Source organism: Trichechus manatus, unplaced genomic scaffold (genome assembly GCF_000243295.1).
Source record: "Trichechus manatus latirostris isolate Lorelei unplaced genomic scaffold, TriManLat1.0 scaffold00193, whole genome shotgun sequence".
NCBI lineage: Eukaryota > Metazoa > Chordata > Mammalia > Sirenia > Trichechidae > Trichechus > Trichechus manatus.
In genome coordinates, this window is record NW_004444129.1 from 3232834 (window position 1) to 3249070 (window position 16237).

At 37.6% G+C, this 16237-nt stretch overlaps 1 protein-coding gene across 3 annotated transcripts in view; it reads right to left on the reverse strand.

Moving 5' to 3' along the window:
* The window catches only part of PSMA8 (proteasome 20S subunit alpha 8), a 57980-nt gene that overhangs the window by 17892 nt on the left and 23851 nt on the right, over positions 1-16237 (reverse strand). For all 3 annotated transcript variants that reach the window (XM_004387762.1, XM_004387763.1, XM_004387761.1), the window contains exon 4: positions 14320-14442. In XM_004387762.1, coding sequence (XP_004387819.1) covers positions 14320-14442 — 123 coding nt within the window. The remainder of the gene's footprint in view (positions 1-14319; positions 14443-16237) is intronic.

Sequence of the window (16237 nt, forward strand, 5' to 3'; positions counted from 1 at the left end):
GTTATGGGTCTGTTTAGATTTCTACCTCTATTTGTGTTAGTTTAAGTAGGTAGTGTGCTTCTAAAAATTAGTCCATTTCTTCTTGGTTTTCAAATTTGTTGGAGTATGATTTTTCTTAGTATTCTGTTATGATCTTCTTTCTCATTTCGATCTGCTGTAATGTCTCTGGTTTCATTTATTTTGGTTATTTGCTTTATCATTTTATTCCACTGTCAAATTGGGCAGTGGTTGGTCAATTTTATTGCTCCTCTCATAAAACCAACTTTCTTTTATTGATTCTTTATATTGCTTTTCTGTTTTGTTTCATTTATTTTTGCTCTGATCTTTATTATTTCCTTTCTTCTGGTAGGTTTGGTCTTCTTTTGCTCTTCCTTTTCTATTTGTTTAACTTGTCAGTTTAAGTTATTGACTTCTAACCTTTCATTTTTTTTAATGTGTGCATTTATTGTTATAAATATCTCTCTGAGCATTGATTTTGCAGCAACCCAAAGGTATGTTGTGTTTTCATTCTCGTTTGCTTCTAGGTATGTTTATACTTCACTTTTGATTTCTTCTGTGACTGATTACTTTTTTTAGTTATGTCCTATTTAGTTTCCAACTATTTACTTTTCTTGTTCTTCCTGTTACTGATTTCTAGTTTCTTACCATTATGGCCTGAGAAGATGCTCTATATAATTTCTTTTTAGATTTACTGAGGCTTGCTTTGTGGCCTTCTCAAGGATTGAACTGTGTCCCCAAAAAATGTCTGTCAACTTGGCTAGGCCATGATTCCCACCCAGTACTGTGTGACTGGCCACCATTTTGTCATCTGATGTGATTTTCCTGTGTGCTGTAAATCCTATCTCTATGATGTTAATAAGGTGGGATTAGTGGCAGTTATGTTCATGAGGCAGACTCAATCTACAAGATTAGGTTGTGTCTTAAGTCAATCTTTTTTGAGATATGAAAGACAGAAGTGAGTAGACAGGGGGACCTCATACCACCAAGAAAGCAGAGGCAGGAGCATGCACCCTTCGGACTCAGGGTCCCTGTGCTGAGAAGCTCCTAGAGCAGGGGAAGATTGATGACAAGGACCTTCCGCCAGAGCCGACAGAAAGAGAAAGCCTTCCCCTAGAACCAGCACCCTGAATTTGGACTTCTAGCCTCCTAGACTGTGCGAGAATAAATTCCTCTGTATTAAAGCCATCCACTTGTGGTATTTCTGTTATAGCAGCACTAGATAACTAAAACAGGCCTAGAATATGGTCTATTCTGGACAACATTCTATATGCGTTAGAGAAGAATGTGTACAGTGCTGCTGTTGGGTGGTATGTTCTATATATGTATCTGTGAGGTCCAGTTGGTTGGTAGTGTTACTTAGATCATCTGTATTTTTGCTGATTTTCTTTCTAGTTCTGTCCATCATTGAAAGTGGTGTTTTAGAATCTCCTACTAGTATTGTAGATCTATTTGTCTCTTCAGTTTTATTAAGAGTTTGTTTTATTTTGGAGTTCTGGCATTGGGTGCATAAATATTTATAACCGTTATGTCTCCTTGGTGAATCGACCCTTTAATCATTATATAATGTTCTTCTTTGTGTCTTAAAATGGTTGTTGACTTACAGTCTATTTTGTCAGATATTAATATTGCCACCCGTGCTCTCTTTTGGTTGCTTTGTGCTTGGTATATTTTTTCCATTCTTTGATTTTTAACCTATTTATGTCTTTGCATCTAAGGTGTGTCTCTTGTAGACAATATATTGTAGGTCATGTTTTTTTATCCATTCTGCCACTCTCTTGTCTCTTGACTGGTGCGTTTAATCCATTTACATTCAGTGTCATTATCAATAGGCAAGAATTTACTGTGTCATTTTGTTATACTTTTTTTGTGGTGTTAACAGTTTCTTTGTTCTGTGTTAAATTCTTCTTGTACGTGGATTTTCTTTTCCTTTCATTTGTTGTTGTTTTGTGTTTACTAAGTCTTACTGATTTTCTTCTTCATTTTGATGAGCAAATTTATTAATTTTCTTTGTGGTTACCCTGAAGTTTACATTTATCATCCTACATTTAAAGCAATCTGTTATATATTGATATCGCCTTGACTTCCTCTCCGTATGGAAGTTCTGTAATTACACCATTCGTTCACTCTTTTGTTTTGAAATTTTCATCATTTACTTCTTTATATCTCTGGTTCCCTTTAATCATTCTGCAGCTTTATTTCACTTTTGTGAAGTCTTTATTTGCCTTGGTATCTGGGTGATACTGTCAGGTGTATTCGTCTTAGACTGTTGTCTGACATCACTGGCTTTCTATCCAAGGGACTCCTTTAATATTTCTCATAGGGCTGGTCTTGTGGTTACAAATTCCCTTAAATTCTGCCTGTCTGGGAACATCCTAATTTCACTGGATATATGATTCTTAGTTGGCAGTGCTTTTCTTTCAGGGCTTTGTATATGTTATCCCACTGCCTTCTTGCCTGCATGTTTTCTGATGAGAAATCAGCAGTTTTACTGACACCCCTTCGTAAGTGGTGTTTCTTTTTTTATGAGCTGCTCTCAAAATTCTTTGTCTTTGGTACTGGTAAGTTTGATTATGACATTTCTTGGTGATTCTCTTTTGGAATCTATCTAGCATTAGGTTCACTGAGCTCCTTAGATGAAGATCTTCTCATCTTTCATGATATTTGGGGAGTTTTATGTAACTATGTCTTCAAAAATTCTCTCTGCAGTCTTTTTTTTCTCTCTTTCCCTTCTGGAATTCCTAATATGCATATACTATTCCTCTTAATGGTTTTCCATATAACCTCTAGGCTTTCTTCATTTTTCTCCAATCTTTTTTCTGATTGTTCCTCAAACAAGTTAGTATCAAGAGATCTGTCCTCTATTTCACTGACTCTTTGTTCCACTGATTCAATTCTACTTCTGTGTCCTTCCATCGAGTTGTTTATTTCTTACACTTTACTCTTAAATCTCTGAATTTCTAGTTGTTGCTTTTGTATGGTTTCTATTTTTCTATTGGGTTTGTCATTTTGTTCTCGTATTTGCTTTCCTGAATGCTTCTAAGGTTTTTTTTCTGTGTTTTCTTTGATCTCTGAGAATCCTAAATATTAGTCTCTTAAATTTATTCTTCCTCAGCAAGGTTTTCTGTATCTTTATTTTGCTCACTTGTTTGAGCCATCTTATCCTGTTTTTTCATATTTGTAATTGACTGCTGTCTTTGAGGCATTAATGTTCTATTTTATTCATTTATATATTTCTTTATTGATTGTATGTTTCCATTTATTTTGATATATCTGGAGCTTTGCTTTTTCCGTTTATATTGTCTACCTTCCTTTGTATTATTTTAATTGATGTTGCTTTGCACTGTTGGTCTATGTATGACTATGATGCTGCCAGTTTGTTTGGAGTAATTTTCTCTCACTGGTGGGTATGATGAGTCGCATACACGTGGGAATCCCCCATTGTTGGGAACCTATATCTTCCTTTGTAGGACTGTGTGAGGATATGCAAGTACACGCTTCCCTATTGTGGCGCTTTAGGTGTTGGCTGGTCAGGGTCCCTCCACAGCTGTTGTGGGGCCGTGGAGTTCTTTCACGTTGGTGTGTGCTGTTACTGTGGCCTCAGGAGAGCAGGACAGATCATCTTTACAGACCCAGGGAGGCAGTACAACTCTGATGTATGAGGCGGGCTCTCTGCTTATTTATAGCTTGGTGTCCTATTGACTGAGGGAGGGCTGGAGGTCTCCACCTATGCTCAGGCGGCCTCAGGAATACGTAGGGTGTGGGAGGGTCACCTGAAATGCCTTCCCTCATCCGCAGTATGTATTTCGGGCTTGGGGCAAGCAGTGAGTGGGAAGAGCAACCTGGGTGTCTTGCAGCATAGGCCAGGTGGGGTGTGAGGTGGCTCTGGCTATGCAAAAAGAGGGGTGGGTGGTTCTCCAGGGCTTCTCTGCTTGGGCAGGCAGAAGGGACTGTGAGAGTGTCTCCAGGGCTTCTCTCTGTGCTGTCCAGGACAGGAAGGACTATGGGTGTATCTATGGAGTTTCTCTCTGGCCAGGAAGGGATGTGGGTGTGTCTCTCAGGCTTCTCTCTGTGTGGACAAGGGCAGTACGGGTATGGGCTTATCTCAGGAGCTTCTGACAGTCTAAGCTTTTAACTCTATCCACTATCCTCTACATATCCCTATGCTTTGCTGACTGTGGAGAGAAACAACCAGATGTAGGATCCTAACATTAAATGGAGGATGTCTCAGTTTGGATTAGTATTATGATTACAGGAAAAGAGATCTCAAAGGGAATTTTAGAAAATGAACGTAAAAACAAAACTGGCTGCTGCCCAGAGAATAGTGCATACAGTTGTGGTTTATCCAAAATCTCACTGGGCCTTTTAGGTCACCTTGAAACTTCATGGTGACTTTCCTGCCTACTTCCTCCAATTCTTGACAATCAAAATTTTCTAACCCTTAACTACCTGACTGGTTTTGTAAACTCTAGCCTTCTCTTGAGACACTTGTACCATCAATCCTCCTCCCCGCTCTACCTCCTACCCTAGACCACTTCAACAAAGACTGCTATGATTAAAATAATTTTGCAGTGTTTTTCCTGTCTGCCTACTCAGATTAATGATGATTTTCTGCAGAAAAGACTATTAGCTGCCACCCCCAATATCCATTCTTCCTTTGTGACAGAACTCTAGGCAATGTGCCTGCTGAAGAATGTAACTTCCTAACCTCCCTTACAAATAGGAATATACAAGTGGAAGTCATTGGTGGACTTCTAAGAACCTCTGCTGCCTGGAATGCAGATGTGCTAGCTGGAGGTCTAGCAGGTCGAGACCATAGGAAAGACTAATAAAATCAACTGCTTACCTTCAAACTTCTTATTGTGTGAGGAAAGTAAACCCTATATGTTAAGCATCATCAGGCCTGTTATTAGGAGCCAAAAACAACACCTCGCCGATACACCTCTGAAGTGGTTCCTGCGATGCACTGCTCCAATCCCCCTTAAGAAACAAAGGAGTTATTCCTACACCTGCTGGAACTGTCAATAGCAGATGCCCCTCAGCTCTTAATACTCTTTGAGAGATGCCTTGCTTACCAGAGCTGCCTCACCTAAGGTCATGCCCTCTTCCCAGAGCAGCCACACCCTATGACTGGTTGATGAAGTGTTGTAACTGTCCCACAGTAAACCTAATCACAATTTCCATCATCTGTGAAATATAAACAACAGAAAGTAAAGCTGGCCAAGTGTTTTTAGAAACACTGACAACACTGGTTATAATAAACAGACTTTAAAGTCTTTTTAGGCCTGAGATTCTATTCCTTTATGGTGACATTTTCCAAAGTGGATTCCATGGAACACCAGAGTAGAAAAAGGATCTATGAAACAAGGTTTCTAAATTCAAGTAGTCTTGGGGAATGTTACTTTCTTCACTCCCTTCTAGAAGATATACAATGCTTTGTAAAAGATCTAGAAGTACTATGGTAAAGAACTTATTTAATTTTGTTTAGACAAACATCTCTCAAAATTACTTAGAGAACCCTTACATCTATTAACATCAAAAGAATACACCTTGACTATACAAAACCAACAGCCAACATCATTCTTAATGGAGAGAGGCTGAAAACATTCCCCTTGAGAACACAAACAAGACAAGGATGCCCTTTATCACCACTCCTAATTAACATTGTGCTGGAAGTCCTAGCTAGACCAATAAGGCAAGGCAAAGAAATAAAGGAAATCTAAATTGTTTAGGAAGAAGAAATAGGGACTGTCCCTATTTGCAAATGATACGATACTCTACATAGAAAACCCAAAAGACTCCACAAGAAAACTACTCCAACTAATAGAAAGATTCAGCAAAGTACCACAACATAAGATAAACATACAAACATCAGTTGGATTCCTATATACTAGTAAGAATGATGGAAAGGAAAGCAGGAAAGCAATACCATTTATAATAGCCCCTAAAAAAATAAAATACTTAGGAACAAATCTAACCAGGAATATAAAAGACCTATACAAAGAAAACTACAAAACGCTACTACAAGAAACCAAAAGAGACCTATATAAATGGAAATACGTATCATGCTCATGAATAAGTAGACTTTATATTATGAAACTGTCAAGTCTACCCAAAGCAATCTACAAATACAATGCAATCCTGATCCAAATACCAACAGCATTCTTTCCATAAATGGAAAAAGTAATCATTAACTTTATATGGAAAGGGAAGAGGCCCCGGATAAGTAAAGCACTACTGAAGAAGAAAAATAAAGTAGGAGGACTCGCACTACCTGACCTCAGAACCTACTATATAGCTACAGTAGTCAAAATAGTCTAGTACTAGTACAACAGCAGATACACTGACCAATGGAACAGAATTCAGAACCCAGATGTAAATCCATCCACCTATGGTCAGCTGATCTTTGACAAAGACCCAAAGTCCATCAAATAGGGAAAACACAGTCTTTTTAACAAATGTTGCTGGTAAAACTGGATGTCCACCTGCAAAAAATGAAACAGGACCTATACCTCACACCATACACAAAAACTAATTCAAAATGGATCAAAGACCTAAATAGAAAACCAAAAACTATGAAGATTATAGAAGGAAAAATAGGGTCAATGGTAGAGGCCCTAATACACAGCATTAACAGGATACAAATCATAACAACACACAAGCACCAAAGGATAAGCTAGATAACTGGGATCTTCTAAAAATTAAACACTTAGGCTCATCAAAAGACTTCACCAAAAGAGTAAAAAGAGAACCTACAGACTGGGAAAAAAATTTTGGCTATGACAAATCTGACAAAGGTCTAATCTCTAAAATCTACAGGAAAATCCAACAACTCTACAACAAAAAGACAAATAATCCAATTAAACAATGGGCAAAGGATATGAACAGACACTTCACCAAAGAAGACATTCAAGTGGCTAACAGACACATGAGGAAATGCTCACGATCACTAGCCATTAGAGAAATGCAAATCAAAACCACAATGAGATACCATTTCACTCCTACTATGATGGCTAAGATTTAAAAACAAAAACAAAAACAAACAGAAAATAACAAATGTTGGAGAGGGCTGCGGAGAGATTGGAACTCTTGTGCACTGCTGGTGGGAATCCAAAATGGTTCTGGAAAACAATATGGAGCTTCCTTAAAAAGCTGGAAATACAAATACCATATGAGCCAGCAATTCCACTCCTAGGAATATATCCTGGAGAAATAAGAGCCGTCACACAAATAGACATATGCACACCCACGTTCACTGCGGCATTGTTCACAATAGCAAAAAGACAGAAACGACCTAGGTGCCCATCAACAGATGAATGGATAAACAAACTATGGTACATACACACGGTGGACTACTACGCAACAACAAAGAACAATGATGAATCTGTGAAGCATCTCACAACATGGATGAATTTGGAGGGCATTATGCTGAGTGAAACAAGTCAATCACAAAAGGACAGATCTGTATGAGACCACTACTATAAAAACTCACGAAAAGATTTACATACAAAAAGAACAATCTTTGATGGTTATGAGGTAGGGGAGGGGTGAGGAGGGAAAAATACTAAATAGACAATAAATAAGTGGTAACTCTGGTGAAGGGTAAGACAATACATGATACTGGGGAAGCCAGCACAACGTGACCAAGGCAAGGTCATGGAAGCTTCGTAGACACATCCAAACTCCCTGAGGGTCTGAATTACTGGGCTGAGGGCTGGGGACCTTTGTCTCAGGGGACATCTAGCTCAATTGGCATAACACAGTCTATAAGGAAAATGTTCTACATCCTACTTTGGTGAGTAGCTTCTGGGGTCTTAAAAGCTTGTGAGCGGCCATCTAAGATACTCCACTAGTCTCACCCAGTTTGGAGCAAGGGAGAATGAAGAAAACCAAAGACACAAGGGAAAGATTGAAGAAAACTAAAGACACAAGGGAAAGATTACTCCAAAGGACTAATGGACTACAACTACCACAGCTTCCACCAGCATAACTAGATGGTGCCTGGCTACCCACCACCAACTGCTCTGACAGGGATCACAATAGAGGGTTCTGGATAGGGCTGGAGAAAAATGTACAACAAAATTCTAACTCATTAAAAAAAAAAAAAAATACAGACTTACTGGTCTGATGGAGACTGGAGAAACCCCAAGAGTCTGGATACCCTTTTAGCTCAGTAATGAAGTCACTCCTGAGGTTCATTCTTCAGCCAAAGATTAGACAGGTCTATAAAACAAAATGAGACTAAAGGGACACACCAGCCCAGGGGCAAGGACGAGAAAGCAGAAGGGGACAGGAAAGCTGTAATGGGGAACCTAAGATCAAGAAGGGGAGAGTGTTGACATGTCGGGTTGGCAACCAATGTCACAAAACAATATGTATATTAATTACTTAATGAGAAGCTAGTTTGCTCTGTAAACCTTCATCTAAAGTACAGTAAAAAATAATAATAATAAAAAGAATACACCTTGAGAAACATTGCTCTGCAGTGTACAACGTATTAACTTTGTTCCCATTTTCAAGCTTGATGGCCCATATTGAAATAGCAAAACATGCCCTCAAAAGCATTAATACTGCCAGTTGCTGTAGGCCTTAAACTTATAGATGTGGGTCTCCTTAAAGTGGTATACGCTAATATTGTAATTGAACTTCATGCACCAAAATGAATGACTGTCAAGTCAATCCCGACTCATAGCAATCCTACACCAGAAAAAAAAACACCAAACCTGTTGCCGTCAAATCAATTTTTACTCACAGCAACCCTGCAGGACAGAGTAGAACTGCCCCATAGGGTTTCCAAGGACTGGCTGGTGGATTCGAACTGATGACCTTTTGGTTAGCAGCAGAGCTCCTCACCACCGTGCCACCAGCAACCCTAAAGGGCAGAGTGAAACTGCCCTACAGGGTTTTCAAGGCTGTAATCTTTACGAAGCAGACTGCCACATCTTTCTCCTGCAGAGTGGCCAGTGGGTTCAAACAGCCACCTTTTGGTTAGCAGCCGAGCACTTAACTGCCATGGCACCAGGCCTCCACTTCATGCCCAGTAATATAAAAGATGCTGGTTTTCATCAATGTTCTTTGTCAGCTAACTTTACTTTCATACTTTAAAAAAGTAATATTTTCAAGTAATAAATAGTAAATTGAAACAAAAGTTTTTAACATATACTTTGAGTATTAATGGCCAGATTGATGTCCTTAAAAATCAATAAGCTATACATGAAATACAGCAGTTTTTTAAATTGTGTACAACTTCTTAGATACACATTTGAGTACCTATTTTTGAGTACTAAGCAAGAACTTATCATATACCTGCAACTAAATGTCTATAAGATAAACACCAAATCCTCTGCCATCAAGTCGATTCTGACTCATACTGACCCTACAGGACAGAGCAGAACTGCCCCATAGGGTTTCCAAGGAGCATCTGGTGGATTCAAACTGCTGACCTTTTGGTTAGCAGCTGAGTGCTTAACCACTGCACCACCAGGGCTCCATCTATAAGATAGTATCATCAAAAATTAATAAAATTATAGTCAAAGCAGACATTTAGAAGCAGAATTTCATGACTTGAATGCTATAAAAACACCTGATTAGTGTTTACTATGAAACAGATCTTGAAAACTTAAAACACAAACTTCCCCTAATAAATTTTTAGTTAACAGAGCAAATAAAACAAGTTTAAAAAGCTGTAAGAGTTACTAATGCTTCAACAGTCTCAAGTGTAACAACACTTTGAAAATGAAGTAGAGACAGCTTTATATACATTCATTTATTCATCAAATATTTATGAGCCCCCTTGTATATCAGATTCTGTTCTAGGCAATGTTGTTTCAATAGTATATAAAAATGAAGCAAAAATTCCTGCCCTCACGGAGTTTACACTCTAGTGGGGAGAGATAGATAATATACTAGAAAATATATAAAATAAACAGTATGTTAGTGAAAAGGAGATAAAACCAGGAAAACGAATAAAGGGCACCGGGAGTAGAACAGAAAGGCTGGCTAAGACCTCATTCAGATGGTGACCTGCAAGAGGTGAAGCAGCAAACCATGCAAATATCTGCAAGAGAACTCCGGGCAGAGCGAGTAATAAGCAAGGTCAAAGGCCCTGAGAAAGGTTAAGAGGCCAGTGCAGCTGAGTAGATGAGAGTAAGGTGTAAATCAGAGTTAAGGGGAAGCTAGACAAGGTAAAGCCTTGTAGACCACTGTAAGTGCTTTGGCTCTTACTCTCACTTACTATAGGAACATAGGGGAGGATTATGAATGGAGGAATGATCTGATCTGACAATTTTAACAGAATCTGTTGACAATCAGACAATAGGTGAGAAAGGGTGGTATTGGGAGAGGCAATCCTACATGGGCTTGGACTGTCACTGCACTTTTTTGCTGGCTATGCCAAGAATGCATGGCCCTGACTGCTTTTGACCTGGGCCATTTCTCAGGATTGTGTTTGCAGCAACCAACCTTGAGGGATGAGGTAATGTCTCCCTGCAGAACAGAGCAGGCATGCTTACCGCCTACTATAAAAGTAATAGATTCTCCAAGCTCAGGGTTTCTCAGCTGCAACACAAACCCACTGCAGCCACCTGGGTTCTCCTGTGTTGTTCTCATGGGATTTGCAGGGCATGAGAAACTGGCACCATTATGAAGCTCATGTTGCATGTTGTGAAATGGGGTGGTAGTAGGAAGCAAAGTGTGACCAAGAGAGTCTTTGTGTTTTGTTTTTTAAGATGAAAGAAATTATAAAGTGCTTACTTATAGGTTGATTTCTTACGAAAATAATAAAAATAGACTGGATATTCCAAATGGCTTATACCTCCCTGATTGATCTCTAAGAAAGATTACTTCCATGTATACCTTAACCCTATCCTCAGGAACCTTCCTCTGTAAGGTCTAAATCAGTTTGTCACATATGCATAAACCAATGTATAGTCCAGAGGTCAGCAAACTAGTCCATGGGCCAGTTCCTGTATTGTTTTTTTAAGTAAAGTTTTATTGGTACCTAGCCACATCCATTCAATTATATATTGTTGGTGTCTGGTTTCACGCTACAATGGCAGAGTTTAGTAGTTACAATAGGCTGCAAGATTTTGCAATATCATGCTTTGGTCATTTGGAGAACATTGGTTCACTGAATTATGCAGAACTTCCAGACAGTGACCCACTTTATTTTTAAAATACCAATTAATCATGCTTGTTAATTTCACCAAAAATCTCATCAGAGAAATCTTCAAGTACTGAGAAGCTGTCAAGCTCGTGGTGGCAAATACAAGTTTTCTAAAATTCTAATTTTTTCCTGAAAGCTCAAATTTTATCATTGGCAATAAATGCTGTCAGATGTTTCCTTAAAGTGACAAACTCAGTTTGCTCATTTTTGAGAAGCTGTTCGTTCTCCCAAATACCCAAATCTGAATAAAAATGAAGTTCCATAGAAAATGGACTTGAGCTTGCAACTCAAACAATTGCAGAACTGCTTTTCCTCAAGGCAACCACTGTACCTGCAACAGAAGTACTTTATGCCTGTTTCCATTCATCACACAGAAAATTAAAAGGATGTGTGCTCGAGTTAAGATTCAGTAAAATTAAGTTTCATCAAGGACATCTTACATGAAAGTCAACTTTATTTACTTCCAGTGCATGATGGTGAAGAATACAATGAGCACTAACACAGGTGGGTGCCACGGCTTTGATTCATGCTAAGGCACAAGCAGTTTATCCACCATTGCTCTTGTATCAACGATGCAAATGTCCACACAGTGAAAAAAAAGGCAAATATCGTCTTAGCAGTATTATGAAAATAGTTTTGATTTCATGGACCAGAGATCTACAGACCACCTTTTTGAGATCTGCTGTTTTATAAAAAAATAAAACAATTTGGCTAAACCCTTTAGGCTCATAAGGCGAGCAACTCCTACACAGCATGGATTTCACACAGATCTACCCGAAAGTCTAAGTTTCTCAAATTAAAATCATGGGTCCCAAATCTGGCAGACTAACAGCATTATTTGGTAAGATCCTCCCTAAGCCCATCCCCATATGGCAGCCCTCCACCCCCAAGCATAGTCACTTGCTGGCTTCTTTTCATTTGGTTTCAGCTTAAACATCACTTCCTCAGAGAAATGCTCCCTGGAGACACCATACATATGGAGCATTCTTCTGCCTCTGGGACTCTGTCCTTATTGTTTGTGTTTGGAACACCATAGCAAATAACTGCCTGGCTTGCTTCTTTACTTTCTTCAGGTGTCCATTCAAATGTTTCAAAGGGACCTTTCCTTTCCATGTAATCTACTAGTCGCTCTCTATCCTTCTTACCTTGCTTTTTTATTCTTCACGGCACTTATATATATTTGGCTTAAGGACAACAGCATAATGTAGTAGAAAGAATACTGGACTAATAAATAGAAGACCCTGAATTCTAATTCCAATTGTGCTATTAACTAGTGATGTGAACTCAAAACAAAACAATCACGTAACTCCTGAGTCTGTTACCATATATGTAAAACAGAAGGTTTACAAATGTTTCTACTGTCGATTTTTTACACCACATAATACTTCCTCCAAACAAAATCTTACAAGAAAGTGTAATATGTAAAAATAAGTAAAATGATGGTAGTGGGGTGTATTTCCACCAAGTTCCCTTAAGAAACTGCAGTAGAGCATACATAGTTTCAGACCAAGATGACTGATGACATTCCCAGTAATTTTAAAATTTCATAATCCCAACAAATTGATCCAGGGGTAAAATAAAAATGCCTTACTGCATATTTCTAGAAAGCAACCAATCTAAAACGAAAAATTAAACACAAGCTTGGAATATTTAGTCATTATACTGAAATGAAGGGTAATGATGTAATAATAAATGCAAACAGAAGATGGCAGCCTTCAAAATATTTAGAAAAGATTGAGTGAAATAACATTGTTTAAGGTAGAGATCCGGGAGAAACAAGAAATCCAGTACATATAAAAGATTTCTAATTGACAGAAAAAAAGTTAGATATTTGCAGCAGGCAAATAAATCCATATTTCTCATTACTAATTAGATATTCCTAATTGCTTAAAAGGTAGCTTAAAAGAAGATGTGCAGCTGACACAGTATTCCAATCTTTGCAGCAAGAATGTAACCCACTGTTTTACCAGCCTGGTTAACTGATTTATAAAACAGTATCTTGTGAGTATGGTCAGCTCAAACCAAATCTTTTACTTAACATAGGCATAAAGACCACAGCAACATTTCCCTACTATTTTTTTGGAATTCAATAAAAGTACAATAAACTTTTTGTGAGATTATTTAGATCCTTGGTATTCAAATTTTTAACAAATCCAAATAACTTGTAATAGATTCTGTAGTACAGTCTTATTCCCATATATGACAATACAGACTAAGTCACTTCTGGAGATAATAGATAAATAGTCAAAGTGGGCTCTGAGACATTAGGCACATGTCTCTAAATAATTTAGAATCCGTACGTACATTTTTCCAAAGTGCCTCTTAATGTCTAAGACACAGAAGGCATGCCATAAATATTTAGTGAATTAAATTTCAAAGATATTTATGGTTAATTGGAGAAACAGAAAAGAATAATATTTATGATCTCCCTCCTATTCAGAGCCCCACATTACCAAGCCTACTCTCACAGTTTTTCTTAATTATCAACTCCAAAAATCTTGATCTGGCTAACCCGGCAATTGTAGAGAACTCACTGAGTTTTGGTCTCTTCTCTGCAAGGCCAACCTTCTCCCTCTCATATGGCAGGAAACTTTTTTTCCTCTGTCTCAGAAACCACCACTAGTTTCTGTAGGCCCTAGATTTGTGTATTAGATTTACATGCACCGTTAAACAACGTTACTAGTTGGGTACTGAAACAGGAATTAACAACTTATCCAGAAAACAAATTACATTTTAGGAATTATGTGGTGACATCTACAACATACCGACACGTAAGTATAGATTCACAGTTTGGGGTGGTCTGACTCTCCTAGATAGAATACAGGATGCATTAAATATTTCAGTAAAGGATTTAAATGCCCATTTAATTCTTTATTAAAAGATTATTTTATTTCTCTTACCCGGCCATTTATATACACTTAAGATTTGTATCATCTTTACACAAGTAAGGGAAAGACTCTATGATTAATATACTAAGATGTTTTTATCAAAAACTATCATAATTTCTGACAAGCTAAAGGGTTACATTTATAAAGTCTGTGCCACCATTAAAATTATGCAACCTAACTTTTGGCACATCCCTGAATGCAATAAAGTATTTACAATGAACACATTTATTCAGCTTCTAACAAACAAAAACTAACAAATTCATAATTTACCTTCCAAGCATGATAGGTACCAGAAGGATCTGTCTGATATAATCTTGGGATACCATCATCATCAAAACCTACAATTAAGGCAGAAATACCAAAAGGTCTTCGTCCATTGCTCTGAGTATATTTCTGAAAAATAAAATGTTTTCATAACCATTGACAATGTGAGGTCACTACAAGGGATAACACTACTACTTATCAAGTAAATTCTAATAATAAAGTATTCCTGTCACAATGATCTACTTTACCAATTCTTATTCTGTATATTTTTAGAGATCCTTTTCCTGAAACCTAACTGGACTATCCGTGATAAAATTTTTAAGAAATCAATGTACGTAGTCTGCAAAATAAAATCACAAATTTGATTATATAAGGCTTTATAATTGTTTTCTTGTTGCTTTATGTACGTTTTAGTAACATAAAACTAGATGGTAATCTCTTTCATCTACCAGAGAATTGTATAGTTATGTCACACCATTTTCGTCCCCAATAAAGCTATAATTGTGAACTGTGCTTCAGAAGCACATCCTTGGTTTACCTATTATCAAGTACTCTGTTCACTATATACTAAGTTATCTCTATTTGAAAACCCAAATAAGACATTATTTTTAGTCCCACAACAAGGAAATCTTTGTTTCTCTGGGGAAAAAAGCACGCTTTTTCTTTAGACAATGAGGCACTGAAAACCAATTGTATTTCTTTCTACTTTAGTGCCAGGAACTTTCTGGATTAATATACAAGGGGTGGAATTCACGTGATAAGTCTATGGAACTGGTGTCCCAAGAAGTTGTGCAAAGAGGCAGTTCTGACAAAAAGCTCAGGATGAAATTTTTGGCCAACTTTAGGAACTGTATATAACTCTATGGTTTAAGATAGTTTTATATTACTTTTCTTTCTGATCTTGTCTATGTATTGTATCTGCATTTTGATTCCTTTATCTTTCAATTTTATCATATTATATGTAGATTTACAAGCCACTTTAAAATTTTAATGCAAATAGCTGGGCTCTGACTATAAATAAACTCTTGGAGAATAGGGTCTATGTCCTAATTCCTCTGTACTCCCTATTGTTCCTACTTCACCCCTAGGTATGAAGTAGGTGCTTTGTAAATATACCTTAGAGGAGAGACCCTTTTTATTCATTTTCTTAATCAACCACATTCTCTTTTTAAATGACAACGTAATGCATGCACAGAGTTAACATAATTTAATATATAAGAGGTTGTACATGAAAGGATATCTCTATTCTGCCCCAGAGCGCAAGCCCTCCCCAAAGGCAACCCCACTGCTACAGATTTACAGCATGCACTTCCAAAAATGTCCTATGTATAGATTTTAATTTCTGTAAGAAAACTTTAAAAGCACAGTTGGGAACAGTGTATACATGATGTTCTGTTTCTGTACTTTGTTTTTTGGTGGATACTTTTTTAATTACTGGGAAAATAAAAGCAAATAAAATAGAAAAGTAGCATAATATAAAAATGTTGTACTTTTTTACAATATGAATTTACAAAGAAAAAAACAAATAATAGGGCAACTTTGTTATAAATAAATCAATTAAAATTTTAATATACAGAATACAGAAAAACCTGACGACTTGCCATTGAGTCAACTCTGACTCATGGCGACCCTACCTGTTACAGAGTAGAACTGTTCCATAGGGTTTTCAAAGCTGTGATCTTTCGGAAGCAGATCAAGAGGCCTGTCTTCCGAAGCACCTCTGGGTGGGTTCAGACTGCCAACCCTGAGTACAAACTGTCTGCACCACCAGAGACCTATTTAGAATACACAGTTCAACTGAGACTTCCGGCAAGATGGCGCTCTAGGCAGAAACACCACGCCGTCCCTCCACAACAAAGATCCGAAAAACTAAGCCAAACAGAGAATCAACAATCCTGAAACCCTAGAACATCAAATGAAGAGA